General features: G+C 34.7%; 1 protein-coding gene and 2 non-coding genes across 3 annotated transcripts; all 3 read left to right on the plus strand.

Annotated features, from left to right (window-relative positions):
* Positions 1 to 405: 405 nt before the first annotated feature.
* On the plus strand, positions 406 to 476 carry TRNAG-GCC (transfer RNA glycine (anticodon GCC)). Its single transcript has one exon. It is a non-coding gene; the product is annotated as a tRNA-Gly (tRNA).
* A 9,549-nt stretch (positions 477 to 10,025) lies between these two features.
* On the plus strand, positions 10,026 to 10,096 carry TRNAG-GCC (transfer RNA glycine (anticodon GCC)). The gene has a single exon. It is a non-coding gene; the product is annotated as a tRNA-Gly (tRNA).
* A 697-nt stretch (positions 10,097 to 10,793) lies between these two features.
* Positions 10,794 to 12,529, plus strand: LOC111882821 (haloacid dehalogenase-like hydrolase domain-containing protein At2g33255). Its single transcript, XM_023879194.3, has 5 exons — positions 10,794 to 11,257; positions 11,545 to 11,587; positions 11,695 to 11,755; positions 11,828 to 11,962; positions 12,038 to 12,529. Exons 1-5 carry the CDS (start codon positions 10,864 to 10,866, stop codon positions 12,200 to 12,202), a joined length of 798 nt encoding a protein of 265 aa, XP_023734962.1. The 5' UTR covers positions 10,794 to 10,863; the 3' UTR covers positions 12,203 to 12,529.
* Positions 12,530 to 14,360: the final 1,831 nt, after the last annotated feature.

The raw sequence follows: 14,360 nt of genomic DNA on the forward strand, positions 1-14,360 counted from the left end.
TAAAAAAAATGTATGTTAGGCCATCCAAGAACAATATTTTTATGTTAAATGTTGTTTTGTTTGTATCGAACGAGTGCAATATTGCCTATTTCTATCTCATGTCTATCACTATCAATTTATCCTTTCTTTTTTCATAGTATTTTAATAATGAATTGATTACTTAATTATGTAACAAAGCATTAACCCAACAATCATTCAAATCTATTTATAATTCACATTTTGGGTAATTTAATACAAGCTAAAAGAATTATGCCCATTCGTTATACTCTTTCAACGTGGAGAGGAAAGGGTGCTTCGATCATTTTGCTTTTCATATCGGCAAAAGGACAAACGGTGGGTTTGAAGTGTGAACCCCACAAATTACGTCTCGTATTTGAAATTTTTAGGTTATAAATAAACACAAAAGCACCAGTGGTCTAGTGGTAGAATAGTACCCTGCCACGGTACAGACCCGGGTTCGATTCCCGGCTGGTGCAATTGAGCTGTGATGCTACGCCTACAGCAACGTTGGGTTCGTTGTCAGTCCATCTTTCATAGATGAAAATTAGGCCTTTCTGAGCTCTTTTTTTCCTTCACAAGTTTATCATTCCCTATGTAATTTGAAGTTCATCTTTTCAACTTTTTCAATGTTATACTCAAGTGTTCATTTTCATAGTATAGTTTTCTAAGCTCTTGAAGTTCTTTACCATGATCTACATTCTTGTTAAATAATAAACCAAGAAACTGTAATTTCTTCTTGGGCATCACTATAATTTCTATGTTTTGTTCTTGATATTCTTCTTCAACAATATCTTTCATGTTTGTTTCTAGTTTAACTTCATGTTCTTGATCATTACCTTTACATTACTTCAAATCAAATGTTTTTTTTGCCGGATTTCATCTTCATTGTCAACACAGTCTTCATATTCCTCATCATTTTGATACATGGTTAGTGCCCAAAAACGATTTGAAAGAGCTTCCATCTTCATATATGCATCTCATAAGCAACAAAGCATTCTTTATTGTTATTCAAATGTTCGGTCTTGCTTCTTGTTTAGTCCCTTCAGTTCCATAATCTCCATCGTGAAAACCAAGCTTTTCAATAAGCATGCTAATTAACAAGCTATATTGTTAAAGTTTTTTCATAGTTTAATATTATTATATTCCTTATCTATATATCATACTATATCGATATATTTAGTATTTGATTGCTACTGTGGGACCATAAAATAACTATATGGAAAAACTCTCATATAGTTTGTGCTTATCGCGGATTATGAGCCCCAGGGGTGTTAATACAGAAGTATACAATCAACAAAGTAATTTAAATGAAAAAAACGAAATTCAATTATATATATTATACAAGAATAAGATTACAGAAAACATACTTGAATGTTGATTACACAGAAAATTAAATCTCGAAATTATACAAATTGAGGCTTGTTTTTGCAGTGTCCTAAGACATAAATTTTCTTGGAATGGGTCTGTCTTGAGGATACAACAATCCAATTCAAGAACAAATCTTGAATCTGTCGAAATTTACCATGATCCCTTTCGACATCAAGAACGATTTTTCAGAGAAAGTGTTTGTGGTTCATTAGCCCCTTAAATTCTGTCAGAAATCTTCCATTTATAGGCTTGCAATGGTGGTTAACCACCAACCGAAATTAACTGCTAAAAAACTAACTGCAGTTAATCTGTTATCTAACAGAATTTATTTTATAGTTAATAAATAAAAATTAATTAATTACTAACTAAATTCGGATTATAAATATATAAAAATATTATTTAGTCAAGAAGAGCCCCAAGGCCCTATCTTTGACCATTAATATTCAATAATCCAAGCCTACTACTAGCCCAATTTGACTAGTCCGACACCACAACCCAAACCCAATTTGCTCGACCCATTACTTCATTCATTTGAATAAATGAGTGGGACAAACCTTATAAAGTGGGATAAAGTTTTCTCTTCCACCAATGTGGGATAAGTCCCACATTATAATCTTGTAGATCAAAGTTCCAACAATACCCCACATTTTCTATTCAAACTCCAAGAATACCTCACATTTGAATAGAAAATAAGTGAACTTTGATATTCAAATAAGGGAAGTAAGATATGACATGCATCTGAATAGGTGTTGGAAAACTTGAACCTTTCATAGTGAGTACTAATTGGATCTACTTTATGGGTAGTGAACTAGAGTCTTGAACTAACCACTTTTTATAGTAGAATCAAGAGCAAGAAGTATCACACATATCATATCTAATCATGGTTCATTTCTTACCATTGTGTTCTTTTCGGTCGTGAACAATCCTTTCTTCATGAGATTTTTAGAGAGCTTAGCTATATCAGCTCCCAAAGATGCGACCTCACATCCATCTCACATAGGTAATGCTAATCTGGAACAATTCGTACTATTCCACTATAAAAGCTATCGGTATTATTAAGAATTAAGAATTCATCCCTATATTATCAACGGAAAACACAAAATAATATCATAGGAGTGATCATACCTTTGTGTTGGTGGCTCTTTGAGTCTTCCCCAACTAGTTGTCCTATTGAACCTAGAACATGGGATCTCCAATGTTGCTAGGTTAGGTTTCCGCCAGGTGGTGACTCATTGTGTTGGCTTTAAGCCCATTCCCCTCGATGTGAAGAGAACTTGTTCTCTACTAAGGCCTTTTGTCAAGGGATCAACTATATTTTCCTTTGACTTTATGTAACTAATGGAAATGATTCCATTCTTCAGCAAGTCTCTTATTGTAATATGCATGCGCCTAATGTGTCTCGACTTGCCATTGTATATATGACTTTGTGCTCTAGTAAGAGCAGCCATACCATCACAATGTATGGCTATGGCAGTAACAGGTTGAGGCCACAGAGGAATACCCTCTAGGAAGCTTTTAAGCCATTCGGTTTCTTCAGCAGCTTTGTCTAAAGCAACAAACTCTGCTTCCATTGTAGAACGAGTATTCACAGTTTGCTTAGATGATTTCCAAGAGATAACAGCTCTACCAAGAGTGAACACATATCAACTTGTGGATTTTTCCTCTGAAGTATTGGAAATCCAATTTGCATCACAATATCCTTCAAGAACAAGAGGATATTTCGTGTAATGCAGTCCATAATTCATTGTATGCTTTAAATATCTAAGCACTCTCACTAATGCATACCAATGATCTTTCCCAGGATTGTGGGAGTACCGACTCAGTCTACTTACACTATAAGCCAAGTCCGGTCTAGTACAATTCATAACATACATTAAGCTACCAAGAACTTGAGTATATTCTCACTGAGCTACACTATCACCTTTATTCTTCTTAAGATGACTTGAAGGATCAAAAGGGGTGACTACCGGCTTGTCATCATAGTGTCCAAACTTCTTAAGTACACTTTCAATATAATGAGACCGAGTAAGCGTATAACCATCTTATCTTCTTTGAACTCTTACACCAAGGATCACATCTACTACTCCCAAGTCCTTCATGGAAAAGGAGGAGTGTAGCATTTTCTTGGTTTGATTGATCACATCCAAATTAGTACCCATTATAAGCATATCATCCACATACAAGCATATGATGACACAAGCATTCTTGTATTGTTTAACATAAATACATTTATCACATTCATTAATTCTAAATCCATTAGAAAGTAATGTGTTGTCAAACTTCTCATGCCATTGCTTTGGAGCCTGTTTTAGTCCATAAAGTGATCTAACTAACTTACAAACTTTATTTTCTTGACCCTTAACCACAAACACTTCAGGTTGGTTCATATATATTTCTTCATCTAGTTCACCATACAAGAAGGCAGTTTTCACATCCATTTGGTGTATTTCCAAATTGTGAATGGCTGCAATTGCTACTAATGTGCGAATTGATGTAATTCTTGTAACAGGTGAATATGTGTCAAAGAAGTCTTGACCCTCTTTTTGACGATACCCTTTAGCTACTAAACGAGCTTTGTACTTCTCAATGGTACCATCAGGTCTAAACTTCTTCTTGAATATCCATTTGTGCCAAATTGGTTTTTTCCCTTGTGACAAATCTACCAATTTCCAAGTGTTATTCTGCATAATGGAATCAATCTCACTTTTGATTGCCTCTTTCCAAAAGGGAGCTTCAGACGAATCCATAGCATCCTTGTAGGTTTGTGGTTCCTTATTCACTACATAGGTCATGTAATTAGGTCCAAAATCTTTGGCTATTTTCCCTGTTTGCTTCTTCTGGGTTCTAAGTTCTCTTCTTGAACCTTAGAAGAACTCTCTTCATTTGATTGTAAACTTTTGTCTGGAATGGTATCATTTAGTCCATCATCTAGAGGTCTTTTCCTAGAGCAGGTAATCTCTTTCCCTTTATCCTTAAAAGGAAAAGTATTTTCAAAGAATTCAACCTCTGCTGATTTCATGATGGTTTGGTTATCGATATCATCAACATGTGATTTAAACACAAGAAACCTATAGGCTGCACTATTCATGGCAAGGCCTAGATAGATGCAATCTATGTTTTTTGGTCCAAGTTTAGTCCTCTTAGGAAGAGGTACTTGTACCTTAGCAAGGCAACCCCACACTTTCATCCTTTTATAAGAGGCTAGCCTCCCTTTCCACATATGATAGGATGATTTATCACTCTTTTTATGAGGAATTCTATTAAGTATTGAATTTGCTGCAAGACATGCTTCTCCCCACAGATTGTGTGGTGCTCCAAAAGTAATTAACATTGAATTAATCATGTTTTTCAATGTTCTATTCTTTCTTTCTGCCACTCCATTTTGTTGAGGAGTATATGGAGCACTTGTTTGATGTATAATACCATTTAAAGAACAAAATTCAGCAAAGTCTTTGGATTCATATTCTCCTCCTTGATCAGACCTTAGAATTTTGATCTTTTTGTCAAGTTGATTTTCAACTTCAGCCTTCTAATTCTTAAAATAATTCAAGGCTTCATCTTTGGTATTTAACAAATAAATATAACAATACTTGCTGCAATCATCAATGAAAGATATATAATAATTCTTTCCTCCTCTTGTAGGTGTTGCTCTAAAATCACATAAATCAGAGTGGATTAAGCCAAGTATTTCATTAGATTTTTCAACTGATTTATGAGGATGTTGTGAAAATTTTGATTCTACACAAACCTCACATTTTTATGTTTTTATCTAATGAACATTTTGGTAACATGCCAAGTTTTTCCATTCTTTGAATTGAACGAAAATTGACATGTCCCAAACGAGAATGCCATAAAATTGAAGGATCATGCATATACATAGAAGAGGGGCTAGTAGTGCCCATTATTGCATTAGCATTAACATTGGTTACATCATTGTTTGGTGTTTCAACACCATAGTACAGAGGTAAGACACTGACTTTGAAGAGACCCTCACTAAGGTATCCCTTTCCAACTTACAACCCACCCTTGGTGAGAACAAACTTATCAGACTCAAATACAAGTTTGAAACCTTTGTTACTAAGAATAGGACCAGAAATCAAATTCTTAGTAATTTCAGGAACATGCAAAACATCACTTAAAATAAGTTCTTTTTTAGAAGTCAGTTGCAGCTTCACTTTTCCCTTTCCTTCAACTTTTGCAGTAGAGCCATTCCCCATAAACAATGGTTCAGAATCCGAGACTTTTTGGTATGTAGAAAACATGGTTTGGGAGTTGCAAATGTGCCTTGTGGCTCCAATATCAATCCACCAATCCACACAATTGCTAACCATGTTGGTTTGAATCACAACAATAAACTGATTTGGTGATTCAACCATGTTGGCTTGACTGGAATTTCCTCCACCACAATTGCCACCATTGTTTCCATTGTTCCCTCCATTATTTCCTCCATTGTGCAATCTTTGGCCTTGTGTCCAATTTTGCCACAAACATAGCATGGACCAGAATTCTTCTTGAAATTCTTCTTATTAGGGCCATGATTTTTGCCATCTTTGGAGGAGTTTTTGGAGCCTTGCTTCCCTTTCTTGTTGTTGTGCTTTGTCCTTGAAGTACTTGCTTCTCCAACAAAGTTTGCACTTGGTTCCAAGGAGTTTGCATCTGCCTTCTCATTCAATCTGTTATCTTCTTCCACACGAATTCTCAACACAAGTTGCTCAAAACTCATGTCATCAGTTAAGTGTTTAATATATAGTTTGAAATTCTTCCAAGAAGGAGGAAGTTTTTCAATGATTGAACCAACAAGAATGTTAGAGTTTATACCCATACCTTCAACTTCAAGATCATGTGCAATGACTTGAATTTCCTCCACTTGTTTGAGGACAGATTTGGTATCCACCATCTTGAAATTCATGAATTTTCCAATCACGAATTTCTTGGAACATGCCACTTCTGTTTTGTATTTCTTTTCCAATGATTCCTATATCTCTCTTGCAGTATTCATGGTAGAGTAGATATCATAGAGAGAATCATCCAGGGCATTCAGAATATAATTTCTGCAATAATATTCATTTGTGTTCCAAGTTTCCACTGCGCTTTGATGTTTTGCCAATTGGGCTTCACTGGGTGGTGTTGTTCCTTCTCCAGTGGTTATACCAATAGGAGGAGAGGGAGAATCATCAGTGAGAACATTGGAAACATGAAGAGTTGTTAGATAAAACAACATCTTTTGTTGCCATCTCCGGAAATCTGAGCTTTTGAATTTCTCAGGCTTTTCCACATATGTTTTGATGATGGAATTTTGATCCATTCTTCGCTCTTTTATTTCTGTCTTAGATTGTTAATACAGAAGTATACAATCAACAAAGTAATTTAAATGAAACAAACGAAATTCAAATATTATACAAGAATAAGATTACAGAAAACATACTTGAATGTTGATTACACAGGAAATTAAATCTCGAAATTATACAGATTGAGGCCTATTTTTGCAGTGTCCTAAGACAGAAATTTCCCTGGAATGGGTCTGTCTTGAGGATACAACAATCCAATTCAAGAACAGATCTTGAATCTGTCGAAATTCACCATGATCCCTTTTGACATCAAGAACGATTTTTCAGAGAAAGTGTTTGTGGTTCATTAGCCCCTTAAATTCTGTCAGAAATCTTCCATTTATAGGCTTGCAATGGTGGTTATAAACCACCAACCGAAATTAACTGCTAAAAAACTAACTGCAGTTAATCTGTTATCTAACAGAATTTATTTTATAGTTAATAAATAAAAATTAATTAATTACTAACTAAATTCGGATTATAAATATATAAAAATATTATTTAGTCAAGAAGATCCCCAAGGCCCTATCTTTGACCATTAATATTCAATAATCCAAGCCTACTACTAGCCCAATTTGACTAGTCCGACACCACAACCCAAACCCAATTTGCTCGACCCATTACTTCATTCATTTGAATAAATGAGTGGGACAAACCTTATAAAGTGGGATAAAGTTTTCTCTTCCACCAATGTGGGATAAGTCCCACATTGTAATCTTGTAGATCAAAGTTCCAACAATACCCCACATTTTCTATTCAAACTCCAAGAAGGGGATCGATTGACTACAAGTTATGCTCAGTAAAATCACATGAATTCATTACATTTCCTGATCAATTTCCGTCTTTGTATGAGATAATAAAATAATATAAGCAGTATAATAAATTGTTAATAATATATAATTGACAACCATCTTTAAGTAAAATGTGTACATCTTCCTTAAATGGGGGTATACTTTAGAATATACTAGCATGACACTGCAATCTCTCAAACCAAAGACCAAAATGCTGCATGATGACACATGTAGACCAAACTTCCCTCCATTTGTAGGTGCTCATGGTCCTAACGAATCAGAAGGTGGTGCTCGTGCTCGACCCAAAGGTCCAGATCGTGATGTATCCAAGGATGATGATGAAGGTCCCGATGATGATGTCTCAATGTTCTTATATATTTGCTTCTATAGTGGGGATGACACCACTCATAAAAACCGGTGAACTTTATATAACAAGGAGTTGAAAACTTGAAATATATATATTCATGGGCGTGAATGTGTTGGCCGACTATTCGTTTAAATTTAATGTGATGAATATATTTGTGAGTGTTTATGAATAAAAACAAATTAGTATCACAAAAAATATTTATTTATCTTGAACTAAAATATTAAATGGTATTTTTTATAAGATTTAAGACAAAACTGCAAAGTTTGTCCTTGTGGTTTGCAAAAATCTTTGGATTGGGTCCAAAAAGTTTTCAGTTTGCACAGAAGGTCCAAAATCAAGGTTTTTATGGGTTTTTAGTTCAAAAAAACTTGAAAAGACGATTATACCCTTTTATTTATTTATTTTTATTTTTTTACAATTATTATAATACCATTTTAACTTAAAAATAAAAAGAAAAGAAATGTATTATCATCTCTCTCTCTCTCTCTCTCTCTCTCTCTCTCTTCTTCTTCTTCTTCATCATCATCATCTTCTTCTTCCTCATCCTCCTCATTTATCGAATCCGGAATAAAATACCCAAATTTTTGCTACTTGGCTACAAGATTATACAGATTGGTTTGTTAGAATCTCGATTAACGACATGAATGAAATCATCATAATGTGTAACAGGGTACAGTATCAGAATGTTGATCTTAAATGCCCCTGCTGCTACAAGAAGGTCTCTCTTGATTTCAGATTCAACACACATGTTTATATATTTAGATATTGTTTCAGGCGTTGAGGCTCATAAACAGTTGCAGTTCTACCCCAAAACAAACATCATTGACGGATTATCTGATAACGAAGACACATACGTTGATGCAGGTTCAACACTACCCCCTCCCATCTTCTTCTTTCTCCCATTCTCCTGTAAATGAAACCTCTCACATATACATCCTACAAATCAAACATCTCACAAATGAAACCCGCTAATGGAGGTGTTAGTTCTAGGAGTCAAGACATCTGATGAAATCGCTCACCCACCCACTTCATCTTCTCCGCCCTTGGTTTAAATATTCTTCTGGGTTTTCGATTTACATAATCTTATCTTCTGGGTTTTTGATTTTCACTAAGAGGGGTAAGACCAGCAACCAAAAAATCCCCTTTAATTGCAGGAATGGAGATCAAATCAGGGGAGCCACAAGTTTTAGCTTGTCAGTGACAGAGGCTTAAATTCACCGGAGACACCATATCACGTTTTTCTGATGAGGCACAAGATAGAGATGAGGTAGGTGGGTTCAATCGATTCACTCGGGGGCGGGGGTGTTTGATTAACATGGGAATAAGAAGATGGTCGGGAAATGGGCAATTTTTATTCCATTTTTGACGTGGATTTGCTTACAGATCTGTTTTTTTTTCATTTGATTACAAGTGAAAGTAAAAAGCGTGGAAGGAGAGAGAGAGAGAGAGAGAGAGAGAGAGAGAGAGAGAGAGAGAGAGAGAGAGAGAGAGAGAGAGAGAGAGAGAGAGAGAGAGAGGATAATTATTTTCTTTTCTTTTTATTTTTAAATTAAAATAGTATTTGAAAAATTAAAAAAATATATAAAAAGAAAGTAAAATGGTATAACCGTTTTTTCAAGTTTTTTGGGCAAAAACTTAGAAAAACCTTGATTTTGGACCTTCTGTGCAAACTGGAAATATTTAGGACTCCATCTAAAGATTTTTGCAAAACCACGGAGATTTAATAAAAAGGATGTATATTTCATAACTAAATTCAAACATATCCTTAAACATTTTTTATTATTTATGTTTAAGTTTATTTTGTTTAAATCGAATGAGTGCAATGTAACAAATATTAACCCAATTTCTTCGTTCTCTCTCATATTGTTTTAATAATTAATTAATAACTTTGTTATGTAACAAAGCATTAACCCAATTATAATTTAAATCTATTATAATTCACTTTGGATAATTTAATATATGCTAAACAAAATTGCTCATTCATTTATACTTTTTCAACGTGGAGAGGATAGGTGCTCTAGGATTTTCTAAGAAATACCAGTCTTCATACTCATTTTGCACATCGACAAAAAGGCGAAACTGTGGTCTTGGAAGTAATGCTCATCTAAGATATAGACCCAACAGAGGATATTTTTTAATTTGAGGAATTTAGATTGCAATAAAAACACAAAAGCACCAGTGGTCTAGTGGTAGAATAGTACCCTGCCACGGTACAGACCCGGGTTCGATTCCCGGCTGGTGCACTTGAGCTGTGACGTAATACCTTCTTCAACGGTGGGTCCGTTGTCAACTCATCTTTCATAGGTGAAAATTAAGGCCCTTCTGAGCTCTTTTTTTTTTCTTCTAAAGTTTTATTGTTCCCCTATGTAATTGGATTTTTTTGAGCTACTTTTATCACTTCTGGGATTTCATACTCTTGTTCAAATAGTTCTACAATTTCCTCCATCTCATATCTGCAACCAAAAAACTGTAATTTCTTCTTCGTCTCATTAATTTCTAAGGTTTGTTCTTAATGTTCTTCTTCAACACTATATTTCATGTTTGTTTCTTGTTCAACTTCATGTTCGTGACATGCCACAACCACCAAGAAAACCAAGTTTTTTCAATAAGTTTGCTAATAATTAGCAAACTATATGGTTAGATGTTAGAGTTTTTTCATAGGTTAATATTTTTATATTTCATATATCTATATATTTTGTTTTTGATTGGTAATATGAGACTATAAAAAAATTATGTAAAAAAACTCTTTTATTTTAATTTTTAAGTGTTTATAAAGCCTTTTGAATTAGTGATTTGGCAATGACATGTGACTAAACAAACACCAAAAAACTTTCTTAAAGAGTTGACAGATGCTCCAAGAAATAATGGTCGTATGAAGGCATATGTCACATGAAAAAATTGAGAAAAACCAAACAAATTCCTTATAACTTCATATCACACTCTATAAACCTTAAAAACGCATATTACCCAACCTCGTAGGATCCGTGATATGCGATCTTCTTATCTATAAATGGCGCCGCTCAATTTGTCGCCACTCAAATTCCAAACCGATACGCTTATGCTACAAGCATCCATACCACCGCTCTTTTCCAGAGCTCTCTTCAAATCCATATCAACCACCATCACCATGTCTCTTCAATCCACTTCTAAACCCATCAAATCTCGCCTCAGGGGAGTGGTTTTTGACATGGACGGAACCCTTACAGTCCCCGTAATTGATTTTCCGGCCATGTACAAAGCCGTCCTCGGCGAAGATCAGTACCTTTCCATCAAATCCGCTTCCCCTTCTGGCATCGACATTTTGCATCATATCGAACAATGGGAACCTTCCAAGCAACAGAAAGCTTACGAAGTTATTGCCGATTTTGAGCGCCAGGGGCTCGATCGACTCCAGGTTATGCCGGGTAAAATCGCATGAATTCATTACCTTTCCTGATCAATTTCCATCTTCGTATGGGATGATGGATAGATATTAGCAGTATAACGATGTTATTTAGCTGATTGCAAGTAGAATTTGGTGTTGCGACATCAGATTTATACATTTGAATCTGCATAATAATTGGGGAAATTCATGGGTTTCGTCAATTTCTTCGTGTTGCTGCTCATAACAACTTAAATTTCATAACTTTCAGCGTTCTTGGAACTTCAATCGGTAATAAAAACTTTTCGTTATACTTGAACAACAATGCAGGTGCTGCAGAACTTTGCGGGTTCCTTAATTCGAGGAATATCAGGTTAGATTTTGGATTTTGCTCACATGATTTCTTTATAATATGATCGCTTATACAAATTATCTGTATCCCTTCATTACATTTTGCAATTGAATTGATTGTTTTTGCAGAAGGGGACTAATAACTCGTAATGTCAAATTAGCTGTTGATTTGTTTCATGAACGATTTGGGGTATATATTTTTTTCTTTTCTTCTCATTACATTACTGAATCATTAAACTCATAAGGACATATATTGTTACAGATGTCATTTTCTCCAGCATTGAGCAGAGAATTTCGACCTTATAAACCAGATCCAGCTCCCCTGCTTCATATATGTTCAACATGGGAAGTTGAACCTCATGAAGTGATGATGATTGGAGATAGCTTGAAGGATGATGTGAGTGATTAATGCCATCCAATTTCTAAGGGATATATAAAGTTATAATCTTTTTGATGTTATGATTTTAAACAGGTGGCTTGTGGGAAAAGGGCAGGAGCGTATACATGTTTGCTTGATGAAACAGGAAGGTATGATTCTCCTGAATATGCTAATGTTGAACATAAACCAGATTACAAGGTATCCTCTCTTGATCAAGTGCATTCACTATTGGAGTCAAACTTTGACTTAACGCCTTGACTATTGGAGACTTTATTTAGTTTTTAAGGGAAGTGCCTTTCATGATTTGGATATAAAACCAGAATGAGAGGCTTCAGTTGTTCAAGATTTTTGTGGGTAGAAGAAGCATTGAATTGATGTTGGCTCTTAAGATTGTTTTAAGTGTTTGTGAAAGAAATAGATTAGTTCACATTTTGTTATATGGGCTTTTTTGTGGTGGTGTTTCAAGCCAAAACAATGGGAATGTTGTATATTTTTTGTAAACTGGTTTGACTTTTGACCCAAGTCAACAAGTCAACGTTGCTCTTTCTTTCTTTAATTAGAATTAGATCGTTGTTAGTTTGCTAATGATCAAGAATACGTTCTTTTAGCTTGATTTTGTAAAGTTCAGTATGTTTTTTATTCAAAATATCAAAAAAATAAGAATTTAAAAAATTTAATAATCAATTTTATTTAAAAGGAACATTTTGAAAATCTTCCTTAAAAGCTAGTGGTAAGAGCATCTTTGACGTATTATATTATATAGCTTAAGGTTTGATCTCTTATTGTAAAAGCACAACTTTACTAAAGACATGAAATATGAATAATTATTACCATAATTTTTTTTATTACTTTGCTAATACTTTTTATATGAACACATTAGGCCGGAGGGTACGTAATGGTTTAGGGGGTACGGAAAGGGAACCGCGACCGGAAACACAACACTGCCATTGTGGTTTATGGTGTGCGGGAACGGAGGGAGGGAAGGCTACCCAGACCCCTTTCTCTTCAACTCATTGGCTGATTAACTTTAAAAAATAAAACTTATTTTCCTTTTTTTTTTTTTTTTTGGTTTCAACGAATATAAACTATAAATTTTCATTTTTTTAAAATACATTTACCACTCTATAAATACTAAACAAACCTAACACAATTTTCACACTTATTTCTATGTATTCTCTCAAAAAACCCACTCAAACACAATGTCGGCATCATCATCTTCGTCATCTGATTCGATGGCTCAAGCAGATGCATTAATTGTCGGTTTCGTCATGACAAAAATAATGGTGTATTTCCGAAACAGACATGTCAAAGTTCACGTTCACTACTTCAAACAACTTCAAACAAGAAACCCTTCGTTGGTGAGAAATCGTGAAATCAGGCACAAACGTCTTATAGAAGACTACTTTGCAGATGATGTCGTATACGCTGAAAAGTTTTGACGGTAGGTCCGGATGACGAAAGAATTATTTTTATGTATTGTTAGCGATTTTGGAAAGTCGTTTTCCATATTTCCGATGGAAGCGGGATGCAAGACGCAAAAAAGGTTTTTCTCCAATTCAAAAATGCATAGCCGCAATTTGTTAGTTAGCATACGACATGAGAGGACATAAGAGTAGACAAATGAGACGAGTATTTAAGGATGTCCGAGCGTACCACATGAGATAGTGTGTACAAGTTCGCGAAAACTATTACTTTGGTTTACACACTATGATATTTGCGCAAACCAACTATCAATGATGTCCACAAATTGTACACAGTGCATGAAAGTAAGTATGAGTTCCCAGGAATGATGGGTAGTAATGATTGCATGCACTGGTCTTGGGTATTGTACCCCAAGGCATGACGTGGTCCATATATACGAGACGATCATAGAGAGCCGACGATTGTTCTAAAAGCAATCGCATCACATGATCTTTGGATATGATATGTATTCAATTGAAGTGAAAAGGTTGCAACACATAATGTAAGCGTACATCATATTACATAATATGATTCTAGAAGATAAAAAGTAGTTGTTAATACACAATAGTATAGAGCGAATAGAAGAGAAGTACATGATCGCGATATTCATCACGCCCTTTGTGTGGATTTGGTGGAACACATATAACGGGCTCACGTACAACCCATACAGAGTATTGACATGATGATTTGTTTGACGAATCAAATGAAGATTCAAATATATGCGTCGAAGACTCTGGCGAGGATTCGGATGACAATCATAGGGATGAAAGTGTCGAGGACTCGCGTGAGGATTTAGAGTGACACATTTTTTTCAACTTTGGATATTATGTAATTTTTAATTATGTTTTCTAAGTCTTTTTTTTTAAAATCTAGGTTGTGTTTTTTTAATCTTGATTGTTTCTAGTTATTTATTTATTTTTTTTTTATAATAATCTTGATTGTTTTTTTATGTACT

Source organism: Lactuca sativa, chromosome 1 (genome assembly GCF_002870075.4).
Source record: "Lactuca sativa cultivar Salinas chromosome 1, Lsat_Salinas_v11, whole genome shotgun sequence".
Taxonomy (NCBI): Eukaryota; Viridiplantae; Streptophyta; class Magnoliopsida; order Asterales; family Asteraceae; genus Lactuca; species Lactuca sativa.